We start from the raw sequence: 18,334 nt of genomic DNA, 5'->3' as shown, positions 1-18,334 counted from the left end.
TTTGTCTCAACTGTGTGATGGTGTGTGTGTGCCTGCATGTGTGTGTGATCCTTCCCTTTCCATGTCATGACCTCACAGTTTTTATTGGAGAAGCGAGGGTTGTGTGAAGTCTTTCTTCACTTCTCTCCTCCTCCTCCTCACAGTTGATCTGCATGGAAAGGATAACGTTCGCTATGCATGCATGACCTTGCCTAACTTGCAGAGACTGTTTGCTATAACCATAAGCATATTATATATAACATATATGCCTTGATGTATCAGTTAGTAAGGCGTGATATTATTACTAAAGACAACGTTCTTCTGTCATGAAATGATCTCTACCTACAATATTCCTTAATTAGATTATTTTAAGACTACTGATACAATGCTACTGTAACCATGACATGAACCTGATCTCTATGCTTCTGTAGTATCAACATGACATAACTCCTGACAAGGTCAGTCATGAACACTGTCAGAACAATATAATACAGTATATGGTATGTCTATACCGTAGCATGTCTATTGAGGCCTTCAATATACAATGACTTAGGGTAGCTAATTGGTTTACTGTCAATTCTTGGTAAGCGTGTGACTAAATTTGAGTCATGAGCCATGACGCCGTCAAGTCACTTATAATGAATGCATATGACAGGTGTGATATCATGTTTATAATAGCATTCTGTAGTAGGATATAAGGCATAGTCTAAGGTTGTGTCTCAAATGGCAACCAATTCCCTATATAGTACACTACTTTTGACAGGGCCCATTGGGCTCAAACGGTTCTGGCCAACAGTAATGCATTATAAAATGAATAGGGTGCCATTTGGGACATAGCCCAAGTAGAAAACATGTAAGAATTGTTCCTCCTGAGTTCAACCTGTACTCTCATAGGAACCAGTCTAACGTGCGGAGGATGCACACCGCGGTCAAGTTGAATGAGGTTGTGGTCAACAAGTCCCAAGGTGCTCAGCTGGTGCTGCTGAACATGCCTGGGCCGCCCAAAACCAAGGGAGGAGATGAGAATTGTATCCTTTTTTAAACCACTAGTATACTCTGAACTGGACAACTGAGTGTCCACTTAGTCAGTATCATCTTACAGTAATATCGACTGACATGGATGAAAGCTATACGCTGATTTGAACACCATAAAGTAGTTTGGGCATCTCCAGCTGTTATTGCCCTCATTATTTTTCCTTTTGACATTTCAAATGACTGTACCATAGATTCCATTAGTACTCTTCCACATCAATGTTTATATCCAGACTGCAGTTGCTTCTCCTTTACCCCATGGCCTATAGACATGGAGTTCCTGGAGGTTCTTATGGATGGGCTGGACCGGGTGCTGCTGGTGCGTGGCGGAGGCAGGGAGGTGATCACCATCTATTCTTAGCGCCAGCAGACACAGGGCGGGCATGGTGCAGCCTCAGAGCCTCCGGTGTGGCCGGCCAGCCAAGTGGCTGGGCCTCAGCCTCTGCCACAGTGCCAGGAGAGGAGCTGGGCGCCCCCTACAGTATGGGAGGACAGTAGGGGGCTACCTCCACTCTTAGAGCAGGCTGAGCACACACCGCTGCTGACTGGTGGAGGACATCAGAGGGCACTCTGGATCATCCTCCCTTTTTATTTCTTGTCATATTCCTTTCAGGTTTTCCATGTCAGTCGTTATGAATAGGAGTTGTTTCAGTAGAACAAAGTGCATGAGTAATGATATTAGATTAGATAGAGACGTCCTCTGATGACATAGCTCAGGGCACTAATGCAGTATGGTCTAGTCCAGTGATTCCCAAATTGTGGTGCGAGCGAGGAGTCAGCGGGGGAGGGGGGCGCAGTAAACTATACTGCATTAGTGCCCTGAGCTATGAGCAGAGGATGTCTCTGTTGACATAGCCCCCCACTCTGTCCGGCTTTCAACTTACTCTTGAAAGTTGTAATAGTAGAATGCCCAAGTTGCAATTTCATTGGGTAGTAATGCATTGGGTATTTTTCCTCTTGTCATTGCATACCTTAGAGAGCTATTTATAACTTGTCATAAATGTCCAGATCAACTAGCTCATGGCAGCTAATGGTTTTTAGCTTTTGCCCATAGAAATAGACTTGGCACCCATGCAGGATGTTCCCCAATGCCGGAATGAAAAGGTTTGGGAACCCCTGGTCTAGCCTTTAACTGATATGGGATGTAGCTTGTAAGTTCAGATGGTAGACAAGTGTTTAAATAGCAGGTTGGGCAGCCTACTGCAGTTGTGCCCTTGAGCGAGCCATTTTCCATGAATCGCCTCAGTATCCAGTTGTGTATATGAGCCATTTGTGCAAAAACATAACGAATTATGAAATGATTAAATGTCCTCACAAATTTCACTTATTGAGATTTGTTTGAGCACAATTTTCTATTATAGGAATACAGTATTTTCATGTCAATTTGATGAAATACACAATGGCATAGGGAGGCCACAATACAAATATGTAGTTTTGTTACACTAAATTAGATTGGTTATGTTTTATTTTACAGTACTATTTAAGGTAATTATTAAGTAACTGTTATGTAATTACATTTTTTCCCATAGAATGTCTGTGTAAATACCTGATAAAACAGCTTTAAAATAAAGCCATAGCCAGGAGATATCGATATGCTATACACAATAGTTTTGTATTTGAAACAGTTCTCACCAAAGCAAAGCTCTTGAGATTTTTGTGGTCCATTGTGGTGACCAAACTTAATATACTGTACATTAAGATAATCACCAGGCTTCATTTGATCTAATCAAATGACGGGCCTTTATGGTTTGGATTCTGTGTCAGAGATGAGGCAGAACAGAAGTCAAACTGTACATTCTGATCCTCGAATGTCTATGGGTGCGTCCCAAATGGCACCCAATTCCCTATTTAGTGCACTACTTTTGACCAGAGTCCTACAGATGAGGGATCTTAATTTGAGCCAGTTTGCCACAGCATGAAACTAGTCCTGCAGCAACAGGACATGTGAATTATTATGTGGCTTATAATTAATGGACATTTTTGTAGGGGTTGATACATTTTTCAGAAGGGAAAATCAAGTCTGAAATTTCAAAGTGAAAATTACAAACCTTAAATACACTTTTACATTTCCTGCATTGTAGGAAAGTTCTCCTGCAACAGTCATCAAATTAAGATCCTACATCTGTATCAGCTCTGGTCAAAAGTAAGGCACTATATATGAAATAGAGTGCAATTTGGGAGGCAGCCTATCATTTAGGTGTTATATGGGGAATGAACTGTACAGTACATTGGGTTATACTGAATAGTGTACAACCGAGTGACATAGTATCCATGTCATGTCACATTTTGCTACACAGCATGACATGTGTGTTGTCTAGTGCAACATTAGACTTACTGCACTGTATGCATTATTGATTCCTTTTTCAATTCACTAAATCAGGTGACTGACTACTTCTGCTGTTTACATATCACAGTGTATTAGGAAACATAGTACCTTATTTAATTGTCTGTGTTGCTGTGTACTGTGCTCACCAACTGTGTAGCAGCAAAACGTCAGATTCCAACAGTACATGTACACTTAAATAGGAAAGCAGCCATTGTGTGTCGATATTGAGATCATTCATGTTTCTTGTATTGATTTATTTAATGTACAGTGACTGTCTGCACTCTGTCAACAGATGTTGGATGTGAATTCATGTGCTTCCTGTGGGATACTGTAAACGTTTATTTATGTCCCCATTGATTATTGCAGGTAAACATAGGACTATGGGGTCGACATTATTGTACTCTCCACCAATGCTTATGCTGTCTACAGTACCTACCTAAATGTTTGTTTGAATCCAATCTCGTGAGGTTATACTGTGTTTTGAGGGAGCCTGTATGTGTCTGCAGTCTGCACCATATGAAATTATGCAAGACATACTGTATGTTATTTGTCACTAAGATTTAGCTGATGTTGTTTTTAATAATAAGTGTCAGCTGAATATGCAAGAACTATACGACTATGACCTGCTCTATGACATGGTGTCTAAATCCATCATTTAAGACAGATGGTAGATGAATGCAAAGATTGTGTTGCACTATTTTGTATTAAACTATAGATTTATTTGACGGTATTATATATTGCTGTCCTAATATATTCTGTAATCCACCTTATAGAAATACAGTGGGAGATAAAGTACAAACATGTCAGCTGATTCTCCTCATATGATATGTACTGATACGAACCCTATAGGTTCAGATGTGCCAAAGATATTTTGAATTAATGAATGACTGAGTTAATGTATTTCAATTTAAAGTTAACCGCATATCATAATAGTATAGAGTATGTAATATCTGATATCTCTAAGTAAACTCTTAAGACTCATTTACTCGTCCATAGTAAGTGTTTATTGAAAACTAAAATGAGAAATGTAAGTCTGGTTTTCCCTCTACATCAACAATCGGTAGGCAGTATAATATTTACTGTTTCCTTTCATCTTCTGTATCTCTTTAGATTTTTTCTCTTCCTTTTTTTGTTGATTGTATTGAGAAAATAGACTGAGGAGACTTCACTGTTGGAGTTTGACAAAATGTATGAATTTGCTGAAACTTGACTGTTGGCATTTGAGAAAATTGTCCTTACCATTTCATAACGTGTGATTCCACTGTTTAGGAATAAACAAGCTACAGCCTACATATTTAAGAGACTGTGTGAATAATGTGAATATAATCTGAATAATAACTGGGGCCATATAGAAGTTGTACCAAGTTCTTGTTTTTATGTTTCCGGGTTTGTCTAGCAGAGGACATTGCATACAATAGAAAAATGGCTCAAAACATTTTACTGGAGAGGTCTTGTTGGCAATCAGAATCATGTGAAAACTTCTCACTGTCAATAACTTGCAAAGGTTTAGCACTCGTGACAGTGAGAACTAAACTGGGCCAGTCAGTTATCAGTAGCAATTGAAAGGCTTTCATTAAATTGGGACTGGAAAACTGTACTGCACCCAAAGTTTGAACTTTTATCCAACATCCACTATCATAGCCTACCATAAAAACAGCATGATATACATTTGAAAACACTTTCCAACATGTAACTGTTGAAGCATGTCCTATGACATTTCCCATGATATTGTCTTATTTGCTGCTTGAGCGCTTTCCACTGGCAAGGATTATTATCATGTGGCTGGGAATCAACGCCTAACAACCTCTGAAACTGTCCCAACAGCCCAGCACAAACAGCTACTGTGTTAAACCAACTTATGTAAGTCCTTCCAGACTAAAGGGTCACAGACACAATGCTAACTAATGTTCTAGAAATAAGTATAATGCCTCTAACAACATGCATTTGTATCCCAAAGCACATAATTTAATTCAAGTGAGCCATGTTTATTGATGTTAATGTTGTTTGTGATGAGTGTTTTCCCATTTAGTACAGCCACCCATTACTTATCGGAGAAGCCCTCACTAAAACTTTCCTTCCTCACAGACAGTTTTCAAATACAGGTGTGCCGTGATGCGTGAGCAAATTAGGAAATGAGGATCGGCCAGGAACTTCCAGAAAAACTAAGATCTCCATGATGTTTTGTTTCCCTTTATGGGTTAACTATTATCACAGGATGTTATTCAATTATTTTCCACTTACTTGGCCCACTTATAAATGGCATGATGGGGGTGTTGTACCATGCTGTACCATATTAGCCATATTTCCCTGGGACGACCAGAGCCTTGCACTGCATGTCTTGTTCTCTTTTTAGAGTCTGACTGGGGAAGGGGAAACCTCTGTTTTTGTTCACAGGCTGCTTTTAGCATCCTTAGAGAAATAATACTATGAGAACAGAACTGAACAGACTGATTTAGTATTGGGGGTACAGAAGGGTGACATGGGTTGTGAGATTATACAGTTACATTGGAGAGCTTTATGTCACACTCAAAACAGTTACCAAGATATCAAACTTCTCAGCTTTTGTATGCACTTTGCCAAGATGTAGTTTCACTGTTGTTATCTTGAAACATTTAATGTAGGAAGCCCCCATCCCAAATCCATGCCCCACCTCTCCTCTCCTGGATGTTTGATGGTCTGTGACTAAAGAGAGCAGACTGTGGCCCTTTCAGCTCAGTGTCACTCTGGGTACCCCACAGATATCAACCTGTTCAAAGCCTGACAGAATTCTAAAATAATGGGTCCCATTTTGAACCATTGTACACACCCCAATCCCAGAGCCCAGTCTATAAGAGGTTGCTTCAGAGACATGGGGGTGGAGGAGGCAAACCTCTATGGAAATGTTTTTTCTCACTCACATTATAGACATTTTCCTACAGGCATTATGGTAAGGCATTATTGTATGCAGGAGGACACTTAAGACAGTGTGGAGTAGCTTAGTGGTTAAGATTGTTTGGCCAGAAACTGTAAGGTTGCTAGTTCGAATCCCCAGGCCGACTATGACTAGGTGAAAAAGGCCCTTGAGCAAGGCACTTAACCCTAATTGCTCCTCCAGAGTGACTCTGGATAAGAGTGTCTGCTAAATGACTGAAATGAAAAGAAGTTTAGCTGTTTACCATACAGTACATCTCATCTCATAAATTGAAATGTGTTTATCACAAACTGTGATACTACCAGAGATTGTATCAAATACTGGGGGCTAAAGTGTGCTAAAGTGTGTATTTGTGGGGGGCTGTGTGTGTGCAGAATGTTCATGGCAAATGTACATTTTGTGGCTCCATTTTTTTCATATTTGAAAGCTTCTTTGAAATCATCTTGTGCTCAATCAGAATTGAACTACCGTAATTAAATTGATTAAGATTGGTAATGGCAATTGCTGACCCATGGTTTGAAAGATCAGAATGACATGCACTGTCCTGGTTTAGCCCTCCTCTGTAAGCTGCTAGCTAACCCAGTCACATCCCACAAATGGCATTCCACACAAGTCACATTTCAATTTTTTTCGAGCACTGTGAATACTAAGGCTGTTCTTGGGGAAAATCCACTTTCAGTACGTAAGCCATTACCGCGGTTACCAAAGCAATCAGTCAACAACCTATAACAACAGTAGGGACACAGCAGGGGATCTGGCCTCCCATCATGTAAAAGAAAGCAAGTCTCGCTTCTCAGATCTAAACTCACCATGTAGGCCGACTCAGAAACAAAGCAGGCATTGGGAAAATACTCATCCACTCTCCACTTTTAAGCCTAAAATGACCAATTCAAACTCATTCTACAGAAACGAGTATGATAAAACTGTGAGTTGAATAGGCTTATAACATAAAAAGGAAAGGCTTTTTAAAAATCTACCTCTCAGAAGGATGATAATGCTCTCATATACAGATATTGATGCTTTTGATGGCCACGGTTTGTGCCTTCCTTAGCCACAGTTTCATTTAACCACAACATACAGGTTTGTCATCATGGGCAGATTGGCGATTAAGAGTACACTGTGAATGGAATCCTTGGAGATCAAATGAACAGTGAATGAACGGACAGTGTCCTGATTGCCCATTGAAACTCCCATTCCTTTCCACTGCCTCGAACAGTTAGGTTTGGAACCATGTGAATTGTCCAAGAGGATGCAGACCTGCGGCCTGACATCGCACAATCTGACATCGCACAAGAATATCACCTGCCCTTCCCCAGAGCCTCTTTCACCACCAGCCACATGAGCCATGCGTGCCCTAGCCAAATCACTTTAAGTAATTTGCGGGACATTAACATTAAAGTTGATTTGACCCTCGTTCTAAATTTAGCCAATCTAACTAAACTTGTTGAGTGCCTCTTTGTAACATCTCTATTGGTGTCTAGGACAGAATACTGAATCTCAGATCAAGAATGTGAACATTTTTGTTTTATGAATAAAGAGAGGTTGTTGTTCGCTAGGTTTCAGTGGAGAACAAAATTACTTAGGCTTTAATAACGTATCAGCTGAATCTTGCCGAGAGTGGAATTCAACTAAGCCCTAGGATGTAAAGTAATGTTCTCAGTGCTTAGTTATCATCAGAATGCTTGTCAAAGGTGCAAGTGATGTGAAGAATGTACACTCAGTGCAGACTGAGGAATGGGTGTTACTTTAGATTCCGTTGGGGTTACTAGATTCAAACTGGGATAGTTTGGAGCGAAAAGATAAAGAAGCATGCTGTGACTGCAATCTTTCTATCAGATTACTCTACTGGCGGTAACATTAATTGCCAACAATTCATTCACAATCTGCCAACGGAGTAATGGGTTAATTCTACAGGTCAGGGTTTGTAACTTGTGAGAGACAGCCAATAGCTGACCAAGGGCAATAACACTGCTGGGTCATTAGCTAGCTGTGTCTTGTCTCAACTTAAGGCCCTGGCCGCTACACTTAACCCCAGGGGTCGGAGGTCGGCTGACACCAGACCTTGTTGATAACAAATGATTTCTGTTGAGTGGCTTCGTTAAGAAAAGGCTCAGTGACCTGGCTTGTTAAAGCAGGGTCCAGAACAGCCAAATTATCATTATATTGCAGGGGGGATACAGAGGTTGAGGAGACAGGTGCTCCTGCTAGAAAATAATACCTCATGCAGATGTCACTACTCACAAGCCTTAAAGCCTAATGAGAGGAACCTCCCCCCACCCCTCCAAAAAACAATGAAGAGGGGTGGTATTTGTGGTTCCAAAAATAAGTAGGCTAAACTCTGAGTAATATCTGTTAATGAATCTAGGCCTTGAATTACTGTAAATACTAGAAATCAGATGAGTTATACATTTTTAAACATATTGTAAGAATTACATGGCACAGAATTATATGATGGAACAATGCCGTCTCTATAGTGAAACTTTGTCAGTGCGTGACTATGCCACTAGTTCCTTTATTACAGAATTAAATGGTTTTGGTTTGGGTATGTAATGATTTTGGTTTGGGAATGTCATGATTTTGGTTTGGGAATGTCATGATTTTGGTTTGGGAATGTAATAATTTTGGTTTGGGAATGTAATGGTTTTGGTTTGGGAATGTAATGGTTTTGGTTTGGATATGTAATGGTTTTGGTTTGGGTATGTAATCATGTTGGTTTGGGTATGTAATCATTTTGGTTTGGGTATGTAATGGCTTTGATTTGGGTAAGTAATGGTTTTGGTTTGGGTATGTAATCATTTTGGTTTGGGTATGTAATGGTTTTGTCATTATGTGTTTTGTGAGACAGAGGAAAGTGTGGCTGACTGATTAGAGCGCTTCAGCTAAAATAACAATTACGCAAATTGTCTGAGTAAATTATTTTCAAGTCGGTGCAAGTAAATTAACAACATAAATCTTCATCAGGATTGCTTTCATTAGAGCTTTCTTTCCCTCTCCCAGTTTTCTTGGAAACATCATGTCATAAACGTTGATGTAATAAATCAGTGAACAATTATTAAATCATGTTAGATTGACCAATGACCATCCAAGATTGATGTTAACTTCTCCATGATCCTTTAAAGAAACCACATCCAATTTCAAAATCTGTTCTGGAGGAATATGGTGCAGTTGCATATCAACTGATATCAGCTCATAATAGCATATTGTGTCAGGTATTTGTGGGGATGCCTGGCATGGTCAACATGCCAACAGGGTACACCTTGCTAGCGCTACCCTTGTCTCCAGCAGGTCCAGTTCATGAAGTCTGCCACAGATTAGCATCTAGACAGGGTGCTGAAAGTAATGTGATACAGGGTCTATGGAAAGGCCTTAACAGACCCCAGTGGTTGATGACAGCTAAACATCAAACAGACTTGCAAGGTATTCACCTATGACCTTATTACTAAACGTCACTGTCACCGTGCCACTACCTGTTGTTAGGTATCAGCCATGAAAGGATGTTTACCATTCGTTTTGCAATATTTTACAAATATTTATTTCCTTTATTTAATTAGGCGAGTCAGTTAAGAACACATTCTTATTTTTAATGACGACCTAGGAACAGTGGGTTAACTGCCTTGTTCAGGGGCAAAACGACCTTGTCAGCTCAGGGATTTGATCTTGCAACCGTTGGGTTACAAGTCCAAGGCAGTTAACCCACTGATTTAAAAAAAAAAAAATCCCCAATTTGTCTCATTGAGTCAGAACAAAATTAAGGCCAACTCAAAAATGACAATTTATTGCAACACTCTAAATGAAACACTTGTGGAATTGGTTATAAAACCTTTTTTTTTGTATGTAGAGGAGCTATCCCCAGCCAGCTTGATAAAATTATTGCAATATAGCTGACATGTCATCATATTCAGTAGCATCATAAACAGTGCTACTGGAAAAGTCTATGGCAGTTCAGCTAGTCGCCATAAAAATGGCGAGGATAAGAAGTTTAACGCAGCGGTTCAGTGAGGGATTTTAAGGAGTCAGATTTCCATGTCCATGGGCCAGTGACTCACTGAAGAACTGAGAATGTCTTTGTTCGATTGGTGGGTTTACTCCAGGCTGAGAGAGAGAGAGAGAGAGAGAGAGAGAGAGAGAGAGCGCGCGCGGGAGAGAGCTTGAGAGTGCACTCAGCCGCAGGAGATGCAAAGGTCCGTAGGAGACAGAGCGCGTGAGAGAGCAGATTCCAACTCTAAGCACGTTAAGGACCATTTTGAATGATTGGATTTTGCAAATCGAGCCCAAAATGATTATTCGGTAAGAGTGTTTATTTGAATGTTTTGTGCTTAATTTTGAAGACCAAAAAAGTTTCGGGCTAACTCACCTAACATAATTTGCTTATCTCCAGCATGTCCAGGTGGTCTCTGGTTATTCATCTCGTCCTGATGTATCACTTTTCTACTGCGGTTGAGGTCATTGAAGGTAAGACGTTTTGAAATGTAAGTATTCATAATTAATATAGGTCTATTTGCTGTATTTTTTTCGGGGAAATAGGCTACTTGGAAGTGCTGTATGTGATTCTCAAAGCCTAGGCTATTAACCTGCTACGTGTTCCGTGGTAAAGAATGTCTTGACTCTGACTACTCTTGGAATGAACATGGGCTAATTGAAAGACAAAAGTATCTTCTTTTCAAATAGCCTTCTTTATGTGAAATTGGTTACATACAGTATGTCAAATTGATAAAGGCTACATGATCACTTTGCGAGGAAGTTGATTTAAAGCTTGAATCCTTAGTTGCTAAATCGATTTTTGGACCTATAAATGAATGTTATACTCTATACCCATTGATTGTTGAAGAAGATAACGTATAAATGCCTCGTGAGCTTAGTTCAACTGTTCTACCCCATCAGAACCAATCATATAAGCGTGTTTTACTCCAATGTTTGTAAACTATGTAAATGTAAACACACACTGTATAGCCTCAAAACATGATTCAAACTCTAATTTGGATGGCCAGTCCTTGCATCCATAGCTCTGTCTATGAAGTTGAGAGTGGTTACGTTTCTCCAGGCCATCCCTCAGCTTTTTACTAAAACAGAGGCTGGGCAACTGCTTTGTTATTGTTTCAATTAAAGCCACAGTGCGGTCATAATTACGTTATTCCTGTGTTTTATATCATATTGTACAACAGGTGATGAAACTAACTGCAAAAGTGTGAAAAAAATGTAATCAGTGTTATTTCCTTATACATGCTTTCCGAAAGTATTCACACCCCTTGATTTTTCCACATGTTGTTGTGTTACAGCCTGTATTAAATGTGGATACAATTTAGATTTTTTTTCACTGGCCTACACACAATGCCCCATAATGTCAAAGTGGACTATGTTCATCCAAATGAATTAAAAATGAAAAGCTGAAATGTCTTGAGTCAATAAGTACTCAGCCCCTTTGTTGTGGCAAGCTTAAATAAGTTCAGGATTAAATATGTGCTTAACAAGTCTATGTGAGTCTGTACCCCCCTCAACAAGTCCATAAGTTGCATGGACTGTGTGCAATAATAGAGTTTAACATGATTTTTTGATGACTACCTCATCTCTATACTCCACACATCCAATTATCTATAAGGTCCCTCAGTCAAGCAGTGAATTTCAAACACAGATTCAACCACAAATATCAGGGAGGTTTTCCAATGCCTCGCCATGAAGGGCTCTTATTGGTAGATGAGTAAAACAAATCTGACATTGAATATCCTTTTGAGCATGGTGAAGTTATTATTACACTTTAGATTGTGTATCAAAACACCCAGACACTACAAAGCTACAGACGTCCTTCCTAATTCAGTTGCCGGAGGGAAGGAAACCATTCAGGGACTTCACCATGAAGCCAGTTATAGAGTTAAATGGCTGTGATAGGAGACCTAAGGATGGATCAAAACATTGTAGTTACTCCATTACACTAACATAATTGACAGAGTGAAAATAAGGAAGCCTGTTCAGAGTACAAATATTCCAAAACATGCATCCTGTTTGCAACAAGGCACTAAAGTAATACTGCAAAAAACGTGGCACAGCAATTTACTTTTTGTCCTGAATACAAAGTGTTATGTTTGGGGAAAACCCATTATAACACATTACTGAGTACCACTCTCCATATTTTCAAGCATAGTGGCTGCTTCATGTTATGGGTATGCTTGTTATTGCTAAGAACTGGGGAGTTTTTCAAGATATAAAATAAATGGAATGGAGCTTAGCACAGGCAAAATCCTAGAGAAAAAACTGCTTCAGTCTGCTTTCCACCAGGCAATGGGAGATGAATTCACCTTTCAGCAGGACAATAACCTAAAACACAAGGCCAAATATACACTATAGTTTCTTACCAAGAAGACAGTGCATGTTCCTGAGTGGCAGAGTTATAGTTTTGACATAAATCTACTTGAAAATCTATGGCAAGACCTGAAAATGGTTTTATAACAATGATCAACAACAAATTTGAAAGAATTTTGAAAAGAATAATGGGCAAATGTTGCACTATCCAGGTGTGGAAAGCTCTTTAGAGACTTACCCAGAAAGACTCACAGCTGTAATCACTGATAAAGGTGCTTCTAAAAAGTATTGACTCATTGGTGTGAATACTTATGTAACTCTGTGTTGTTGTCTGTTCACACTGCTATGCTTTATCTTGGCCAGGTCGCAGTTGTAAATGAGAACTTGTTCTCAACTAGCCTACCTGGTTAAATAAAGGTGAAATAAAAAATACAAATAAATAAATAAATGTAAATGAGATATTTCTGTATTTCATTTTCAATAAATGTGCAAACATTTCTACAAGCATGTTTTCACTTTGTCATTATGGGTAATTGAGTGCAGACTGGAGAGAAAATAATAATAATAATTGTTCAATTCAGGCTGTAACACAACAAAATGTGGAATAAGTCAAGGGGTATGAATACTTTCTGAAGGCACTGTACTTGCTGGTTAAAAAATACAATCTACACAGGACCTTCTAGTCAGCAGGTGTACATGGGCGGGAGTTTTAGCTTTGAATGGTGATATCACCATGCTGTAAATTGGTTAATAGACCAATAACAAAGAGAGTACCAAATCTCGATACCAATAACAGCGATTTTTTTGTTTTTCCCTCCCCACTCAGACCATTTGCTAAAAACCTACTTTTGCCCATTTTAATGGAATTATATTACAGTACTGTACTTAATTGTTACCCAGAAATGAAATGATTTGATGTTGATATAAAAACGTCTGCATTGGGCCTTTAATTAAGGACTCTGGCATTAAGGTGTGAGATGTAAGCCTATTTAGTTTTATTTTAGTGTACATTACATTGTACCACCCAGGCTTCAGATGCTTTTCAAATGACCCGTCAGCTGAAAATTTTACCTCCACACTGAAAGTTGAATGCAACTATTTTATTGTATGAATAGCTGAAGGCAACTATTTGATAAACAGATTAAGAGCTAGTCTGAATTATATGATCATATGACGTCCTTATGTGGACCTGCATTTCTTGCATATGTATTCAAAATAATACGTGAGTCACATACAGTACAATACGTATAAATGAACACTTTTTTAGAGTGCATAGATATCCCCCCCTTCCAATTTAGCATGTCTAATTTATTGAATTTGTTTCAATAGGTCCTCATATACTGTGCTATAGGATGTGGTTCTATTGCTTGTTTGATGGGACATGGTCTCCTCCCCATCCTCATGTGTGCACAGTGGACCTGGAAGCAGTGGTCTGGTTAAACACAGCACCTGGGTGTGAACTGGTGTGGTCACTTCTTATGTAAATTAGGTCTTCCCTCTTGTCCACATGCTTGTAATGCTGACCAAGCCCGTGTGGAAAAGTGACTTTGAAGTGGGAGAGGAGGAAAACACTCCCATTCCCATTCTCTCGATGGCTTTTAGACAGGGACGTGAGAGGGAGGGATGATATTGGGGTGTTTCTCCAACCCTGTGTGACAGGGTCTAAATACGGTTTCTGTGTTTACAGAGCTGCACATTTGTTGGGTTTAAGTCCAACCAAGAAAGCCAAAAACATCCCCTCTGGCTACAGACTAATGTTGATTGAGTTGGTGAGCAGATATTATCCATTTATGCTTCAGCTTGCCATCTCAGACAAGTGCACTATTGTGGAACCTTATGAAGTAAGGTTCAGTAGGACATTGTTATTACCATAGAGATATAACTGTGCTGTTATCTAAGGTTGTTACTTTATCATCAACCTGACTCTGCACAGTACCATCTGTTGAACACAGACTTAAGTTAATCGCTGAAGGGCTATTCAGAAATACATATTTCCTTTTCAATCTGCTGTCTAATAGAGTGGCTCTGGAGAATATCATGTTAACTATGCCTCGAGTCAAATTAGAATAAAAAATACCAAAAGCCTGTATAATAACATCATTCTGATTCGCAATGTGCAGTTTTGAGATGTCTGCGTTAAAACCTGGGAATGTGTGTATGTGTAGGAATGTCGTAATTCTAAAAAGAATCATCACTCGATTGCCAAAACATCTGGGAATTAAGATGTGAAAGGCAACAGGGATTGTGTCGTCTTCCCACAAAATACACTGCTAACTGAGGTATAAAATAAAATATGACTGAGGACTTCATCATTTTACAGTCAAGTCTATTTCACAGATTTTTAAATGTTTTATTGGGGCCGAATATTACTGCCTTTCACATTTGATATTAGTTCAGTGCAGTTCCTCACGAAGGAACTCATGTTTGGTCAATAAAGTACAGTGAAGTGACCCCCAGTGGGAGTTTTCTTTCGAAGCCCAGTTAATATGTTGAACAATTCACAGTATTAACCTTATTCAAAGATTTATGGGCTAAGAAATTCCCTCCACTTCTTGGAAAGGGTCCCAGTAAGCTCCATTTACAGTATATTGCCATGAAGATCAGAATTGTGTTTAAAGACCAACTGTAAAAGTTGTCACTGAGCTATAATGTAACGGTTAGCTTTAGTTTTGAGGAGAAAAGCCACTCAATGGAAAGTTATTTTCCTTTTTGGGACGTTGATGTGAATACAATATTTTCCATGTGCTCAAAATGTGTTCTTTTGTAGACGTGAGGTTTCCTCCTTGGTTACATCTGTTGAAAGGGCTAGTAAGTACAATCCTCATCTAAAGATGATCCACATTTAAATGTGAAGGCAATCTTGTGTCTGCCTTAGAAAACTGTAAGTGACATGAGTTCATACGAGAATCTTATCTGATTACAATCATAGAGCAATCTTAGAGGGAAATGTGTTTTTAGACATACAACACATGAAGCTTTAAATTCACTAGAATTCATTAAAATCATGTCCAATGAGGAGGTCAAATGAAGGGGATCATACAGTATAGTGTTCCTGGAGGCTCCATGGGGGGCACTCAGCACTCTCCCTCTCTCTCTCTCTCTCTCTCTGTCTGCTGCTGCTCCGTCCTGTAAAGTTGTGGAAACACACCCAGTGAAAGGGAACCCTGGCCATTATGCAGCTGTGTTGGGGACGACCTGACACAGATTTATAGAGAGATTACACTGGCATGGAGAATGAATGACTAGATGTACCTCCTGTCAACACCTCACATTTAGGCTGTAACATCCCAAATGGCAGCCTATTCCCTTTATAGTGCACTACTTTTGACCAGGAGAGTGTTATTCCTGCTGGGTGGTGTCTTCTCTCTCATCTGTGAACTCTTGCTCTGATTGGTCTGCTTGTGTTTGTGTTTGTGCTGCATAGATCACATATTGTTAGATTATAGCAGCATCTCACTGCTGGCATATGGGTATATTTGGGTATATTTACACCAAATGACTCCAGTCTTCTCCTGTGAGACCATAATTAGAGGAGAGTGTGACTGTGGGGCTACAAATCATTGAGATACCAGTCGACACTAGACAGTGATGATCACAGTGACAGTTCATAGTTTGAGGGCACGTTACTAAGTTATCTCACTTGTACATTTGACCTCTTTCACTCCTGTACATTTGACCTCTTTCACTCCCTATAAAGGGAGATTTATGAATGAACTCTGCTGGTGCTGAATCACTGCTCAGTCACTGTAACAAATCTGTCTCAGTCTGAACAATAATCTAAAGAGGTTTGTTTTACTGGACTGTTTTCCTGTGTGGACATAATGTTGCCACATTCTGTTAGGACGTGATGCCACCAGTGCTGTATGATTTCCGATTGGTTGAGTGAGTCAGTGAAATGGCTAGATAGTCTTTATAGAGCGGACTGAAAGACAAAACAAGACCCAGAGGCATGGTGCTCTTTTTACCTGCCAAAGTATGTGTGTGTGTCTGTGTGTGTGCGCATGCATTTGTGTACTTCTTGTTTTTGGAAAGGGCTTGCTTGTCTGAACCCTGATACACTGCTAACTCTTCTGTCCTGTTGTGTTGTGAAGGGACCCTTGGCAGACCCAGAGAGACGGCGTTGGCCCTCCTCTGTCTGACCCAAATAAGCATGAGTGGCAGACCACACAATGCATCTCAACAGGTCTCTCTGCCCAGCCATTCCTACTAATTGTGGGAACAGCGCTGCAGCAGAAACGTCCCTAGTGAACTGTACTGTACTCCCAGATGTTATTAGGAATCTAGTTCTTAAACAATTTATTGCATTAATGGTAATGTAGTACTTCAGCTGGCCTGACCTCCCACTCACCTTTACCCCAGGTTAGAAGGTATTCATTTAGAATTAGGTAAATAAACTAATCTGATGCTCATTACCCAGCAAGACAGGTGATGTTTCAGAAAATGTTCATGTTAATTACACTGATCTTTAAAGGTGTGCCCTTAAGGCTGACCCTGAGCTCTGTTTGTTATTGCTTCCAATGAGGGCACGAAATGAAATATGGCCGTGTTAGCCCTTGTAGTGCTACTGTACTGTAGACCTGTGTTCAGGTCAGCCCAGCCTCTCTATACAGCCTGTGATAGCCCAAATGTAAATAGTTACACCCAAGCACAGGAAGACATGGCCATGAATGAACTATTCTCAACTGAAACATGATGTAGAGGTGTTTAAGAGATGAATAGGACTGGGGGGCATTTAAATGCAATCACTTAGATTGTTGACAGGAAATCAGAAAATGAGAGGGTGGTCTCATAAAAGTTGTGGTCTAATGTGTCTATTTTTGTCTGTGTTTAAGAATGCCACGATTTGATGTTATGCTCGGAAGACCAAAAAGTGGCACTATTTACAGTTGAAAGTGCCATGAAACATTTCAGAATTTCAGTACTAACAGTACTCTGTGAACATCCTGAAACCAAGAAAATGTCAGCTACTAAGCACCTGACCCCCATCCATCACCCCCCTCCAGTGAGAATGGGATCTGAGGATTTACACTTGTGCTCAAGAGATTAGAAGTTTCAAGATTTTTCAGGCTGAGAAGTTGTGTTTAGGTAGTGGCTTACAGCTAGGCCAACAAAAGGACTGGCCACAGAAGTGTCTCCTAGCCAACCTTCACATATGTCCATAGACAAGAAACCTCATGATATTCATATAATACAATGTGTTGATTGGAGATTCAATAGAATTCTCCCATTCAAACCCGTGTAAAATCCCACATATTTGGGGCGTTTGAGCTAGTTCAAACAATGACACAATTGACAATGGGAGTGAACCTACAAGGCCACCATGGACCAAATGAGCTCATAAAGGGTAGATCAACCATGAGAGACCACTTGTCTATAGGACTTACCACATTGACTCGCCTATTCAGCTCTCCCAATTATCTGGGCCACACATTACCCAATGGAAAAACCACATCAATGAGCACATGTCCCTCCTCTGTCCCCTACTACGCTTGTCTTCAGGCGATGGTGGGCTTGGGGTGAGGGTGGGGATAAGGGTGGGGGTTAGGGTAAGGTCGGGGGACACTTGAAACAATACAAAACTGAGTCTACTGTATTTCAGTGGGCCAGACGTCAAGATTGACCAAGGCTTAGCCCCGCATGCCAGGCTTAGTATTGTCAGAGGACACACAGCTGTTGAAAGAGACTTTGACATTCAAGAGTTAATTGATGTTAATACTAAAACGTTGCTGGAATGTTTCATGCCTTGTATTATTCAATCTGTGGACATTAGTGTACACATCGTACAACTGAAG

At 39.9% G+C, this 18,334-nt stretch overlaps 2 protein-coding genes across 4 annotated transcripts in view; both read left to right on the top strand.

Annotated features, from left to right (window-relative positions):
• LOC112260533 (solute carrier family 12 member 7) overlaps positions 1 to 4,631 on the top strand; it is a 49,048-nt gene extending 44,417 nt beyond the window's left edge. For all 3 annotated transcript variants that reach the window (XM_024435715.2, XM_024435717.2, XM_024435716.2), the window contains 2 exons: positions 874 to 1,007; positions 1,281 to 4,631. In XM_024435715.2, coding sequence (XP_024291483.1) covers positions 874 to 1,007; positions 1,281 to 1,372 — 226 coding nt within the window. In that variant the 3' untranslated portion in view covers positions 1,373 to 4,631. The remainder of the gene's footprint in view (positions 1 to 873; positions 1,008 to 1,280) is intronic.
• A 5,747-nt stretch (positions 4,632 to 10,378) lies between these two features.
• Positions 10,379 to 18,334, top strand: part of LOC112260532 (collagen alpha-1(XVIII) chain) — a 45,946-nt gene continuing 37,990 nt past the window's right edge. The window contains exons 1-2 of the mRNA XM_024435714.2: positions 10,379 to 10,535; positions 10,627 to 10,700. Of these exons, the coding sequence (XP_024291482.1) occupies positions 10,525 to 10,535; positions 10,627 to 10,700 (85 nt within the window). The 5' untranslated portion in view covers positions 10,379 to 10,524. The remainder of the gene's footprint in view (positions 10,536 to 10,626; positions 10,701 to 18,334) is intronic.

The sequence above is a fragment of the Oncorhynchus tshawytscha genome, linkage group LG10 (assembly GCF_018296145.1).
Source record: "Oncorhynchus tshawytscha isolate Ot180627B linkage group LG10, Otsh_v2.0, whole genome shotgun sequence".
Classification (NCBI taxonomy): domain Eukaryota; kingdom Metazoa; phylum Chordata; class Actinopteri; order Salmoniformes; family Salmonidae; genus Oncorhynchus; species Oncorhynchus tshawytscha.
The sequence above is the reverse complement of the archived record's forward strand: the minus strand, read 5'-3'. Positions and strand labels throughout refer to the sequence as shown.